Source organism: Triturus cristatus, chromosome 6 (assembly GCF_964204655.1).
Source record: "Triturus cristatus chromosome 6, aTriCri1.1, whole genome shotgun sequence".
NCBI classification, from domain to species: Eukaryota; Metazoa; Chordata; class Amphibia; order Caudata; family Salamandridae; genus Triturus; species Triturus cristatus.
The window spans coordinates 1,246,935,784-1,246,950,062 of record NC_140589.1 but is presented as its reverse complement, the minus strand read 5'-3'; the positions used below and the strand labels follow the sequence as shown (position 1 = coordinate 1,246,950,062).

The window sequence follows — 14,279 nt, the reverse complement described above, 5'->3', positions numbered from 1 at the left end:
CATAAGGCATTCAGCTCCATCTGATTCAGAGTTGGCTGGTGTTCGTACACCTGTTTTTCTCAGGTGTAGAACACGGGTCCTGATTTTACCAGGCAGCAATTTTGACAGGAAATATCATTAGGTTTTGGCGGCAACATCCTAGCCTCAGTCCCCTGAGAGAAGTTAGATTTCCCTTCCCTCTACTGCACCTCATGCCCTACCCTGAGCGGAAGCTTACATTTAACATCTGTTCAAAGCAGGTGGTAAATGTATGTGTTAAACCCCATTGAACTGTGAAATCAGTGTGGTTTTCTGGCTGGTAAATTCTTTCCCACATGGCAATTTTATGTTCCACAGGACTTCCCTTGTAATTGTTCAGCAGTAGCATGGATTTACTGCATGGTAACGGCAAATTTCCGTACAAACTTTCCACCCCACCAGTTCCGTGCAACTCGAAATCAGGGCCTAGGAGGAGACGATGAGGCCTTGAAGAAGTAATGTGAAAAATGGGTGGTAAAGGCAGAATAGAAAGGTGGTGCAGAAGCAGGCCTCATTTAGAAAGAGCATGGGAACAAACACAGCAAACTAGGAAAAATAGCATAGGGCAGAAAAGGGAAACAACAGGCCAGTAGCCTTAATTTCCCTCAAATGTGATGGCTCTGTGTCTTTTGAGTACAACGGTGGGAGAGCTTCAGCTTCTAGTTATATGATTTGTGGTATGCCTGGTTTCTAAACCATAAGTAAACAAAAAGAGAATACACTGAGTAACTACAGAAATATTTACAGGACCTTTTTCTGGAGTGTGTTAGGCGCTCAATTCCAATTCTTTCATAAAGGCAAGTCTACCTTGATTATTCAGTTCTTGTCCTGTATCCTTTGTTTGAAGCTCATAGAATTCTGAGAAAAATAAAGGCATGCAAGTACTAAAAGTCTGATGGCAAGTCTGCTGAAAAGAGTACTTTTTGGGTAATCTTGGGTGCCGAGGTTTTTGACTGAATACCTGATTCACAGATGTGTCAGGTCTAGCTGAGGTAAGTTTATAATTTTAATAAATTTCTAAGTGTATCAAAGTTTTCCTAACACAACATTTGGAGAGTTTCAATACTGCAGAAAATCTACATGCACATGATTAGAGCAAGTGTATAGTTGGAATACTTAAGAAATGTCACAGATAAATAATTCTACTTTTAACTTCATGTGGGAAACCCTTTTTCATGTGCAGTCTTCCTTTCCTTTACACATGGATGTCCTGGGAATCTCCAGGCACTTTCAGCACCACACAGTACTGGTCCATTCAGGTGCACATTTAGAAGCACAGAGAAAAGCATAATCCATCTTCACAGGAAGTGACACCACTGCATTTCCCATCATCTATCTGCCAAGGAAGTGACATCACTGGATGTCCTATTATCCATCTGCACAGGAAGTGATATCACTGGTTTCCTGTCAAACTGTTTTTAGAAGAATAGGCAAAGCAAAATGATTTTATTTCTCAATATCACTCTTCACAGGAAGTGACACCAATTCCCATCATCCATCTGCATAGGAAGCAACATTACTGGCTTTTCCCATCATCCATCTGCACCGGAGGTGACATCAAACCAGATATCACAGACTTCATCACCTCTCAGATGCTTGATGGCCTCTACATCACAAAAACATGTCTCACACCCACATCTTTCCATGAAACATCCTTCTTCCCACAGGCTACAGCATCAATTGTGTGGACTGTGCACATCAGAAAGGAGGCGGTCTCTCTGTCATCCATAAATCATCTTGGTACTGCTTCCTAGGCATACTAGTAACACTCAACTCCATGGATTTGCTGACATGCCATATCCCACACTCTGCAACTCAACCCACCATCTTCCATTTTATCTACAGGCCTGCTGGGCAATGCAATAACTTAATTGTTTAATTTTCAGATCCTGTCTTGGGTGACTTCAAATCCCCCAGACAAGACAAGCTCAAAAAGAAGGGACACCTTTTTCAAACTCATCGATACACTCAACATGGTACAGCTTGTCACACAACCAACACACTCCAAACCACATCCTCAACCTTGTCTTCTCAAATCATCCAACAGCACAATGCAAACCACCCATACCCATAGACACGACCACCTGTTTTCCATCCCTATCTCTCGGCTCAACATCCTACCAACAAACCAAGGTCAATAGAAAAGAGAAGAAAAAATCTTCAGATTCCGTGAAGACTTCTTCATTGAACTGCTCTCTCACACTATGAACTCCAAGTTCAACACCTGTCTAAACAAATTCAACACTTTTTTGGAAAGTTACATGAACACTGCCACCCCAATTATAAACAGACCTTCTTGGCAATAAATGATCCATCCCCAGACAGGAAACAAAAACAGAAGAAAAACAGAACTCCAGTGGACTTCTTAATACTGACGTTCCTCCATGCAACATGCAGACACCTCGTCACATCAGCCAAAGCAAACTACTATACCAGCACCAGCCAGGAATCGACCAACAGAAGCAGAACGTTGTTCAAGACAATCAAGCACTGCATCAATTTTCTGCCGGACCCACCTATTCCTCACTCCACAGAAAAGTGCAATGTGACAAAATGCAGAAGACTCAATTGGACATCGACGACACCAAGTCTGCTTCATCTTTTACACACAACCCTCCCTGTAGAACACCCTAGTGATCAGCCTTCAGATGATGACTTACCATCATCCTTTATTAAAGCTCTCTAAGAGGGTGCTCTTTTACCTCTACTTACCATGGTCGGTGCCTACCTCGCTCAAGGCATCTTCCCGGAAGACAGGCCAGATCCATCCACTCCTGAAACAACCTTCACTAGACTCCGATGACTTTGCCAACTACTGCCAGCTACCTTTCTCCATCAAGATTATTGAAATAAAAGCAGCCTATGTTCTACTCCATGATCACTTCAATGCCAACCATCTATGCACAATTACCAGTCTGGCTTCAGATCACACTGCAGCACGGAGACTGCAACTTACACATTCAAGACAATGTTTGCCACATATTAAATACCTGGATGTCCAGCACCCAGCTGAAGCTCAACCCAACCAAGAGAGAATTCCTGTTGTTTACCAAGAAAAATATACAGGATACAGGAAATTCACCTCTTTAAAGAACACTACATTACAATGCATTAACCAGACCAAGCCAAGCTTTCTCTCTTACTTCTGGTTCACTGGATGCTTGTCTTTGACCATGTATAGCACTTCCCCAGCCTTTTTGCTATTCTTGTGCTGTAGAAATACCTCATACATACATGCATACATAAATACAAAAAAAAAAGAAAACATGTGGGTGGTATCATATCATTGCGTTTTACAGAATTTTATATAGCACGAACTTGACCCGAATCGGGTATCAGAGCGCTTTACATAGCACCAGTTGCATTACATGAGGACACATTCATTTTTGTTAGGCACGGGGAGATTAAGTGATTTGCCCAGAATCACAGGATGTTCAGCGTCATTGCCGAGACTCGAACCCAGTTCCCTAGAATCGAAGTCGGCCGCCCTAGCCGTTAGGCCAACTCCTCTCCCCAACCCATATTGGGTTGTTATGTAATATTTTGTATTCAGCTTAATTGGACCATTTAATTGCATTTATTTAATTTATGCACACAAAACAAATGGAAAAACAATGGATATTACTTAATAGCTCCAGTCCTGTAAGTTTCAGAATAGTTTGTTACTTGCACAATCTGGAACTTCAGTCTGCCCTAGTTCTCTCCCTATTTTGAGACTTAATGAAAATATATATTTTGTTTGATTTTTGATTTTGCAGCTTAGGCAACAAGATATAGGTATTGCAGTAAATGATCTACAGGCCCTTAGATTGTCCCATTTGAACAGCAAAGCCGAATTAACTTGTTGTACAACCCCTCTTGTCTTTAATCTTTGTTGCCAGCGGGTTAACAAATTGAATCAACATGAACTGCTGCTGTCAGTGGTATTCAGTCCTACAATGTGGCTATATGTCAAAGGCCAGCACTTCATCGATATTTAAATACATTTGTACGGCATTTGTTTGCAAAACATTTATAATGTTCATTTGAGGGATCTAGAAACATTGAGTGCAGGACGCATACCAAAATTCTTTTCTGAGGTGTCATATTTCCGACTGTAAGATGTAGCGCCCACTTTCTCAGGACTTTAATTTAATATTCGGAGGTTAAACTCTTGATGGACAAATAGGGTACCACAAACACTTTGAACTTGTAACTAGAGAACTTAAAAATGTTGCTCTGCAGACAGGAAGGGATTATTTTTGCAGTAATATTAGACTTGTCAGTAGGGGATTCAATATATCAATTATTCTTATAAAAGATAAACATGATATGAGGCAGTATGAACAATATTAAAGGCTTGGACACAAAAACATAGTTACTCCAACTAGTTAAATAAAAGGGAACTATTAAATGAAATGCCGCATGGGCATGCTTTCACTTGTTCGGAAAACGCTCCTCTCTATTCGGAGCTAGCTGTATGTGGGCTTTGGAACACCATGGCAGCAAACATTAAAGTGACCACCTCCTACTAGCTTATTTTGGACACTGTTTCCAGTTAATATGTTAATTAATTCTGGGTTCTGTAGTAGTATTCTGATTCCACTGAACTGATGAGACTAATAAACTTGAAAACAATGAATTGTATGTCAAATGTTCAGGACTAGAGCCAGTGTCCATAATAACTTGGATTGTACTCTTCACCCCAGCAAAGGCACAGGACCAATTTATTCACAGAGTTGATTTTTTTCATACTGTACCCGTTTAAAGTTGAAGAAACTTTTCAAATACCTTCAATCTTCTTATCCCAAATTAAACTAAAAAACAGAAAGCATGCTGAGTACCTGCCATTTTGTCAATCACATCCTTACCATCACAAGAACGGCCATCCGTGGAGACCACAAAGCCTTCTTCACAGATGCACTGGAAGGATCCCACTGTATTTAGGCATTCTCCATTGGTAGAACAGAGTGGTGAGAGAGTGCATTCATTGATATCTGATAGACACAAAAAGAAAAATATGAACATTACATCCATATTCACAATAGCCAGTGCCACCCACCACACGCTGCTGTGGTACTTGTACAAGGTCCTCAGTTCGAAGGGATGCTTCAAGAGAAATAAAATACACAAGTGACCCACACTTATCCCACTATTAAAGAGTAAATACTGCATCCTGTTACAGAAGTTCATTCCTGATTAGGAGTATGGAGAATTGTACAGGTCATCTCTACAGGTTGAGCTCCCAACAAGTGTGACAAGGATAAACAGCAACACCGAGTTTATTTTTCACATTCTGCTTGTTTCTACAGACTCCTAATTTAGTCAAAAGAGGAATCAAGAATCATGGAGATCAGTGATATTTTCATGTCACTCACTTTGGTTACCTCAGGAAGTCTGAACAACAGCTCTTTTCTCTTAGCCCTAAAGACAGTAACTGATGCAAGTGCTTGTTGATCCATCTCAAGTGTAAGCCACTATGTGGTCCTGATGTTCACCTATACCTGGGTAAACCAATACAAGTAAGAAGCAGATGTGACTAATAACCTAAGGCCAATGAATACCATGGTCACAAAACATTAGCCTTAAAGCAGTCAACATCACTACTTATGAACAGTGATAACGGACCAAAGATGGTTGAATCTGGTGGAAGAATTTTCCTGCTACAAATTCAATCAGAGATTTTCATTGTGGTAAAGTGCTTAGAGTTTAATATTATGACTATTTCGCCAAATACTTTTTACAAGCAAGCAGAAGAATACTAAATAAATTCTGTTTTAGAAAATAAGGGCACATTTCTTACCCAAGAATGATTGAAAATTAATTGCATTGGTGTCAGCATTTCCAATAGTTGTCAACATTGACAGAGTTTGAAGCAACAGCGTAAATGATTAGCAATCATGTGACAGACCTATTAATACTAAGACTGTGTTCTTACTGCACCAGCAATGCAGGTGATCTAGATATTAGGGTAAAACTTCTTTTAAGGATAAAAAAAATTAGGCCAGCAAAGGAACAGTTTCATCAGTGGATATGGTTTGGACATCCAAATACACAAAGTGAATATACAAATGACCTGAGGCATGTTTCATCTCCTGGTAGTCTGCTCCTAGAATTAGAGATTATGATATGAAAGGAGAGGAGGGAAGCAGGCTCAGCAATATAATTTCACCTCAAAAAATGTAGTGAAGGCATTAACGAGTCTCCCTGCAGAATGTATGGCATGCGACTCCATGGAAGGATATGTTATGTTCTGTTGTGGTATGTTCTGTTGTTCTCTTGAGTAATATGGAGATTAATAACATATTACATTTCACACCAAGATGGCTTCTTAAAAAGAAAATATAAGGACTCTAGGGCCCTGATTATGAGCTTGGGGGAGCAGAATAAACATATGGCATTCAGCTCCATCTGATTCAGAGTTGGCTGGTGTTCGTACACCTGTTTTTCTCAGGTGTAGAACACGGGTCCTGAATTTACCAGGCAGTAATTTTGACAGGAAATATCATTAGGTTTTGGCGGCAACATCCTAGCCTCAGTCCCCTGCAAGAAGTTAGATTTCCCTTCCCTCTACTGCACCTCATGCCCTACCCTGAGCGGAAGCTTACATTTAACATCTGTTCAAAGCAGGTGGTAAATGTATGTGTTAAACCCCATTGAACTGTGAAATCCGTGTGGTTTTCTGGCTGGTAAATTCTGTCCCACATGGCAATTTCATGTTCCACAGGACTTCCCTTGTAATTGTACAGCAGTAGCATGGATTTACTGCATGGTAACGGCAAATTTCCGTACAAACTTTCCACCCCACCAGTTCCGTGCAACTCGAAATCAGGGCCTAGGAAGAGACGATGAGGCCTTGAAGAAGTAATGTGAAAAATGGGTGGTAAAGGCAGAATAGAAAGGTGGTGCAGAAGCAGGCCTCATTTAGAAAGAGCATGGGAACAAACACAGCAAACTAGGAAAAATAGCATAGGGCAGAAAAGGGAAACAACAGGCCAGTAGCCTTCATTTCCCTCAAATGTGATGGCTCTGTGTCGTTTGAGTACAACGGTGGGAGAGCTTCAGCTTCTAGTTATATGATTTGTGGTATGCCTGGTTTCTAAACCATAAGTAAACAAAAAGAGAATACACTGAGTAACTACAGAAATATTTACAGGAACGTTTTCTGGAGTGTGTTAGGCACTCAATTCCAATTCTTTCATAAAGGCAAGTGTACCTTGATTATTCAGTTCTTGTCCTGTATCCTTTGTTTGAAGCTCATAGAATTCTGAGATAAATAAAGGCATGCAAGTACTAAAAGTCTGATGGCAAGTCTGCTGAAAAGAGTACTTTTTGGGTAATCTTGGGGTCTTATCACAATGTATTGCAGAGGTTTATGACGGAATACCTGATTCACAGATGTGTCAGGTCTAGCTGAGGTAAGTTTATAATTTTAATAAATTTCTAAGTGTAGCAAAGTTTTCCTAACACAACATTTGGAGAGTTTCAATACTGCAGAAAATCTACATGCACATGATTAGAGCAAGTGTATATTTGGAATACTTAAGAAATGTCACAGATAAATAATTCTACTTTTAACTTCATGTGGGAAACCCTTTTCCATGTGCAGTCTTCCTTTCCTTTACACATGGATGTCCTGGGAATCTCCAGGCACTTTCAACACCACACAGTACTGGTCCATTCAGGTGCACATTTAGAAGCACAGAGAAAAGCATAATCCATCTTCACAGGAAGTGACACCACTGCATTTCCCATCATCTATCTGCCAAGGAAGTGACATCACTGGATGTCCTATTATCCATCTGCACAGGAAGTGACATCACTGGTTTCCTGTCAAACTGTCTTTAGAAGAATAGGCAAAGCAAAAGGATTTTATTTCTCAATATCACTCTTCACAGGAAGTGACACCAATTCCCATCATCCATCTGCATAGGAAGCAACATTACTGGCTTTTCCCATCATCCATCTGCACCGGAGGTGACATCAAACCAGATATCACAGACTTCATCACCTCTCAGATGCTTGATGGCCTCTACATCACAAAAACATGTCTCACACCCACATCTTTCCATGAAACATCCTTCTTCCCACAGGCTACAGCATCAATTGTGTGGACTGTGCACATCAGAAAGGAGGCGGTCTCTCTGTCATCCATAAATCATCTTGGTACTGCTTCCTAGGCATACTAGTAACACTCAACTCCATGGATTTGCTGACATGCCATCTCTCACACTCTGCAACTCAACCCACCATCTTCCATTTTATCTACAGGCCTGCTGGGCAAAGCAATAACTTAATTGTTTAATTTGCAGATCCTGTCTTGGGTGACTTCAAATCCCCCAGACAACACAAGCTCAAAAAGAAGCGACACCTTTTTCAAACTCATCGATACACTCAACATGGTGCAGCTTGTCACACAACCAACACACTCCAAACCACATCCTCAACCTTGTCTTCTCAAATCATCCAACAGCACAATGCAAACCACCCATACCCATAGACACGACCACCCGTTTTGCCATCCCTATCTCTCTGCTCAACATCCTACCAACAAACCAAGGTCAATAGAAAAGAGAAGAAAAAATCTTCAGATTCCGTAAAGACTTCTTCATTGAACTGCTCTCTCACCCTATGAACTCCAAGTTCAACACCTGTCTAAACAAATTCAACACTTTTTTGGAAAGTTACATGAACACTGCCACCCCAATTATAAAAAGACCTTCTTGACAATAAATGATCCATCCCCAGACAGGAAACAAAAACAGAAGAAAAACAGAACTCCAGTGGACTTCTTAATACTGACGTTCCTCCATGCAACATGCAGACACCTCGTCACATCAGCCAAAGCAAGCTACTATACCAGCACCAGCCAGGAATCGACCAACAGAAGCAGAACGTTGTTCAAGACAATCAAGCACTGCATCAATATGCTGCCGGACCCACCTATTCCTCACTCCACAGAAAAGTGCAATGTGACAAAATGCAGAAGACTCAATTGGACATCGACGACACCAAGTCTGCTTCATCTTTTATACACAACCCTCCCTGTAGAACACCCTAGTGATCAGCCTTCAGATGATGACTTACCATCATCCTTTATTAAAGCTCTCTAAGAGGGTGCTCTTTTACCTCTACTTACCATGGTCGGTGCCTATCTCGCTCAAGGCATCTTCCCAGAAGACAGGCCAGATCCATCCACTCCTGAAACAACCTTCACTAGACTCTGATGACTTTGCCAACTACTGCCAGCTACCTTTCTTCATCAAGATTATTGAAAAAGCAGCCTATGTTCAACTCCATGATCACTTCAATGCCAACCATCTATGCACAATTACCAGTCTGGCTTCAGATCACACTGCAGCACGAGACTGCAACTTACACATTCAAGACAATGTTTGCCACATATTAAATACCTGGATGTCCAGCACCCAGCTGAAGCTCAACCCAACCAAGAGAGAATTCCTGTTGTTTACCAAGAAAAATATACAGGATACAGGAAATTCACCTCTTTAAAGAACACTACATTACAATGCATTAACCAGACCAAGCTAAGCTTCCTCTCTTACTTCTGGTTCACTGGATGCTTGTCTTTGACCATGTATAGCACTTCCCCTGCCTTTTTGCTATTCTTGTGCTGTAGAAATACCTCATACATACATGCATACATAAATACAAAAAAAAAAGAAAACATGTGGGTGGTGTCATATCATTGCGTTTTACAGAATTTTATATAGCACAAACTTGACCCGAATCGGGTATCAGAGCGCTTTACATAGCACCAGTTGCATAACATGAGGACACATTCATTTTTGTTAGGCACGGGGAGATTAAGTGATTTGCCCAGAATCACAGGATGTTCAGCGTCATTGCCGAGACTCGAACCCAGTTCCCTAGAATCGAAGTCGGCCGCCCTAGCCCTTAGGCCAACTCCTCTCCCCAACCCATATTGGATTGTTATGTAATATTTTGCATTCAGCTTAATTGGACCATTCAATTGCATTTATTTAATTTATGCACACAAAACAAATGGAAAAACAATGGATATTACTTAATAGCTCCAGTCCTGTAAGTTTCAGAATAGTTTGTTACTTGCAAAATCTGGAACTTCAGTCTGCCCTAGTTCTCTCCCTATTTTGAGACTTCGTGAAAATATATATTTTGTTTGATTTTTGATTTTGCAGCTTAGGCAACAAGATATAGGTATTGCAGTAAATGATCTACAGGCCCTTAGATTGTCCCATTTGAACAGCAAAGCCGAATTATCTTGTTGTACAACCCCTCTTGTCTTTAATCTTTGTTGCCAGCGGGTTAAGAAATTGAATCAACATGAACTGCTGCTGTCACTGGTACTCAGTCCTACAATGTGGCTATATGTCACAGGCCAGCACTTCATCGATATTTAAATACATTTGTACGGCATTTGTTTGCAAAACATTTATAATGTTCATTTGAGGGATCTAGAAACATTGAGTGCAGGACGCATACCAAAATTCTTTTCTGAGGTGTCATGTTTCCTCCTGTAAGATGTAGCGCCCACTTTCTCAGGACTTTAATTTAATATTCGGAGGTTAAACTCTTGATGGACAAATAGGGTACCAAAAACACTTTGAACTTGTAACTAGAGAACTTAAAAATGTTGCTCTGCAGACAGGAAGGGATTATTTTTGCAGTAATATTAGTCTTGTCAGTAGGGGATTCAATATATCAAATATTCTTATAAAAGATAAACATGATATGAGGCAGTATGAACAATATTAAAGGCTTGGACACAAAAACATAGTTACTCCAACTAGTTAAATAAAAGGGAACTATTAAAGGAAATGCCGCATGGGCATGCTTTCACTTGTTCGGAAAACGCTCCTCTCTATTCGGAGCTAGCTGTATGTGGGCTTTGGAACACCATGGCAGCAAACATTAAAGTGACCACCTCCTACTAGCTTATTATGGACACTGTTTCCAGTTAATATGTTAATTAATTCTGGGTTCTGTAGTAGTATTCTGATTCCACTGAACTGATGAGACTAATAAACTTGAAAACAATGAATTGTATGTCAAATGTTCAGGACTGGAGCCAGTGTCCATAATAACTTGGATTGTAATCTTCACCCCAGCAAAGGCACAGGACCAATTTATTCACAGAGTTGATTTTTTTCATACTGTACCCGTTTAAAGTTGAAGAAACTTTTCAAATACCTTCAATCTTCTTATCCCAAATTAAACTAAAAAACAGAAAGCATGCTGAGTACCTGCCATTTTGTCAATCACATCCTTACCATCACAAGAACGGCCATCCGTGGAGACCACAAAGCCTTCTTCACAGATGCACTGGAAGGATCCCACTGTATTTAGGCATTCTCCATTGGTAGAACAGAGTGGTGAGAGAGTGCATTCATTGATATCTGATAGACACAAAAAGAAAAATATGAACATTACATCCATATTCACAATAGCCAGTGCAACCCACCACACGCTGCTGTGGTACTTGTACAATGTCCTCAGTTCGAAGGGATGCTTCAAGAGAAATAAAATACACAAGTGACCCACACTTATTCCACTATTAAAGAGTAAATACTGCATCCTGTTACAGAAGTTCATTCCTGATAAGGAGTATGGAGAATTGTACAGGTCATCTCTACAGGTTGAGCTCCCAACAAGTGTGACAAGGATAAACAGCAACACCGAGTTTATTTTTCACATTCTGCTTGTTTCTACAGACTCCTAATTTAGTCAAAAGAGGAATCAAGAATCATGGAGATCAGTGATATTTTCATGTCACTCACTTTGGTTACCTCAGGAAGTCTGAACAACAGCTCTTTTCTCTGAGCCCTAAAGACAGTAACTGATGCAAGTGCTTGTTGATCCATCTCAAGTTTAAGCCACTATGTGGTCCTGATGTTCACCTATACCTGGGTAAACCAATACAAGTAAGAAGCAGATGTGACTAATAACCTAAGGCCAATGAATACCATGGTCACAAAACATTAGCCTTAAAGCAGTCAACATCACTACTTATGAAGAGTGATAACGGACCAAAGATGGTTGAATCTGGTGGAAGAATTATCCTGCTACAAATTCAATCAGAGATTTTCATTGTGGTAAAGTGCTTAGAGTTTAATATTATGACTAGTTCGCCAAATACTTTTTACAAGCAAGCAGAAGAATACTAAATAAATTCTGTTTTAGAAAATAAGGGCACATTTCTTACCCAAGAATGATTGAAAATTAATTGCATTGGTGTCAGCATTTCCAATAGTTGTCAACATTGACAGAGTTTGAAGCAACAGCGTAAATGATTAGCAATCATGTGACAGACCTATTAATACAAAGACTGTGTTCTTACTGCACCAGCAATGCAGGTGATCTTGATATTAGGGTAAAACTTGTTTTAAGGATAAATAAAATTAGACCAGCAAAGGAACAGTTTCATCAGTGGATATGGTTTGGACCTCCAAATACACAAAGTGAATATACAAATGACCTGAGGCATGTTTCATCTCCTGGTAGTCTGCTCCTAGAATTAGAGATTATGATATGAAAGGAGAGGAGGGAAGCAGGCTCAGCAATATAATTTCACCTCAAAAAATGTAGTGAAGGCATTAACGAGTCTCCCTGCAGAATGTATGGCATGCGACTCCATGGAAGGATATGTTATGTTCTGCTGTGGTATGTTCTGTTGTTCTCTTGAGTAATATGGAGATTAATAACATATTACATTTCACACCAAGATGGCTTCTTAAAAAGAAAATATAAGGACTCTAGGGCCCTGATTATGAGCTTGGGGGAGCAGAATAAACATATGGCATTCAGCTCCATCTGATTCAGAGTTGGCTGGTGTTCGTACACCTGTTTTTCTCAGGTGTAGAACACGGGTCCTGATTTTACCAGGCAGTAATTTTGACAGGAAATATCATTAGGTTTTGGCGGCAACATCCTAGCCTCAGTCCCCTGCAAGAAGTCAGATTTCCCTTCCCTCTACTGCACCTCATGCCCTACCCTGAGCGGAAGCTTACATTTAACATCTGTTCAAAGCAGGTGGTAAATGTATGTGTTAAACCCCATTGAACTGTGAAATCAGTGTGGTTTTCTGGCTGGTAAATTCTGTCCCACATGGCAATTTCATGTTCCACAGAACTTCCCTTGTAATTGTTCAGCAGTAGCATGGATTTACTGCATGGTAACGGCAAATTTCCGTACAAACTTTCCACCCCACCAGTTCCGTGCAACTCGAAATCAGGGCCTAGGAAGAGACGATGAGGCCTTGAAGAAGTAATGTGAAAAATGGGTGGTAAAGGCAGGATAGAAAGGTGGTGCACAAGCAGGCCTCATTTAGAAAGAGCATGGGAACAAACACAGCAAACTAGGAAAAATAGCATAGGGCAGAAAAGGGAAACAACAGGCCAGTAGCCTTCATTTCCCTCAAATGTGATGGCTCTGTGTCTTTTGAGTACAACGGTGGGAGAGCTTCAGCTTCTAGTTATATGATTTGTGGTATGCCTGGTTTCTAAACCATAAGTAAACAAAAAGAGAATACACTGAGTAACTACAGAAATATTTACAGGAACTTTTTCTGGAGTGTGTTAGGCGCTCAATTCCAATTCTTTCATAAAGGCAAGTCTACCTTGATTATTCAGTTCTTGTCCTGTATCCTTTGTTTGAAGCTCATAGAATTCTGAGAAAAATAAAGGCATGCAAGTACTAAAAGTCTGATGGCAAGTCTGCTGAAAAGAGTACTTTTGGGTAATCTTGGGGTCTTGTCACAATGCATTGCAGAGGTTTATGACTGAATACCTGATTCACAGATGTGTCAGGTCTAGCTGAGGTAAGTTTATAATGTTAATAAATTTCTAAGTGTATCAAAGTTTTCCTAACACAACATTTGGAGAGTTTCAATACTGCAGAAAATCTACATGCACATGATTAGAGCAAGTGTATAGTTGGAATACTTAAGAAATGTCACAGATAAATAATTCTACTTTTAACTATATGTGGGAAACCCTTTTCCATGTGCAGTCTTCCTTTCCTTTACACATGGATGTCCTGGGAATCTCCAGGCACTTTCAGCACCACACAGTACTGGTCCATTCAGGTGCACATTTAGAAGCACAGAGAAAAACATAATCCATCTTCACAGGAAGTGACACCACTGCATTTCCCATCATCTATCTGCCAAGGAAGTGACATCACTGGATGTCCTATTATCCATCTGCACAGGAAGTGACATCACTGGTTTCCTGTCAAATTGTCTTTAGAAGAATAGGCAAAGCAAAAGGATTTTATTTCTC

The 14,279-nt window shown here is 40.3% G+C and overlaps 1 protein-coding gene across 1 annotated transcript in view; it reads right to left on the bottom strand.

Annotated features, from left to right (window-relative positions):
- The window catches only part of LTBP1 (latent transforming growth factor beta binding protein 1), a 1,238,788-nt gene that overhangs the window by 219,430 nt on the left and 1,005,079 nt on the right, over nucleotides 1-14,279 (bottom strand). Inside the window, exons 24-25 of the mRNA XM_085612185.1 lie at nucleotides 11,271-11,396; nucleotides 4,869-4,994 (exon numbers count right to left, since the gene is read on the bottom strand). Coding sequence (XP_085468311.1) covers nucleotides 4,869-4,994; nucleotides 11,271-11,396 — 252 coding nt within the window. The remainder of the gene's footprint in view (nucleotides 1-4,868; nucleotides 4,995-11,270; nucleotides 11,397-14,279) is intronic.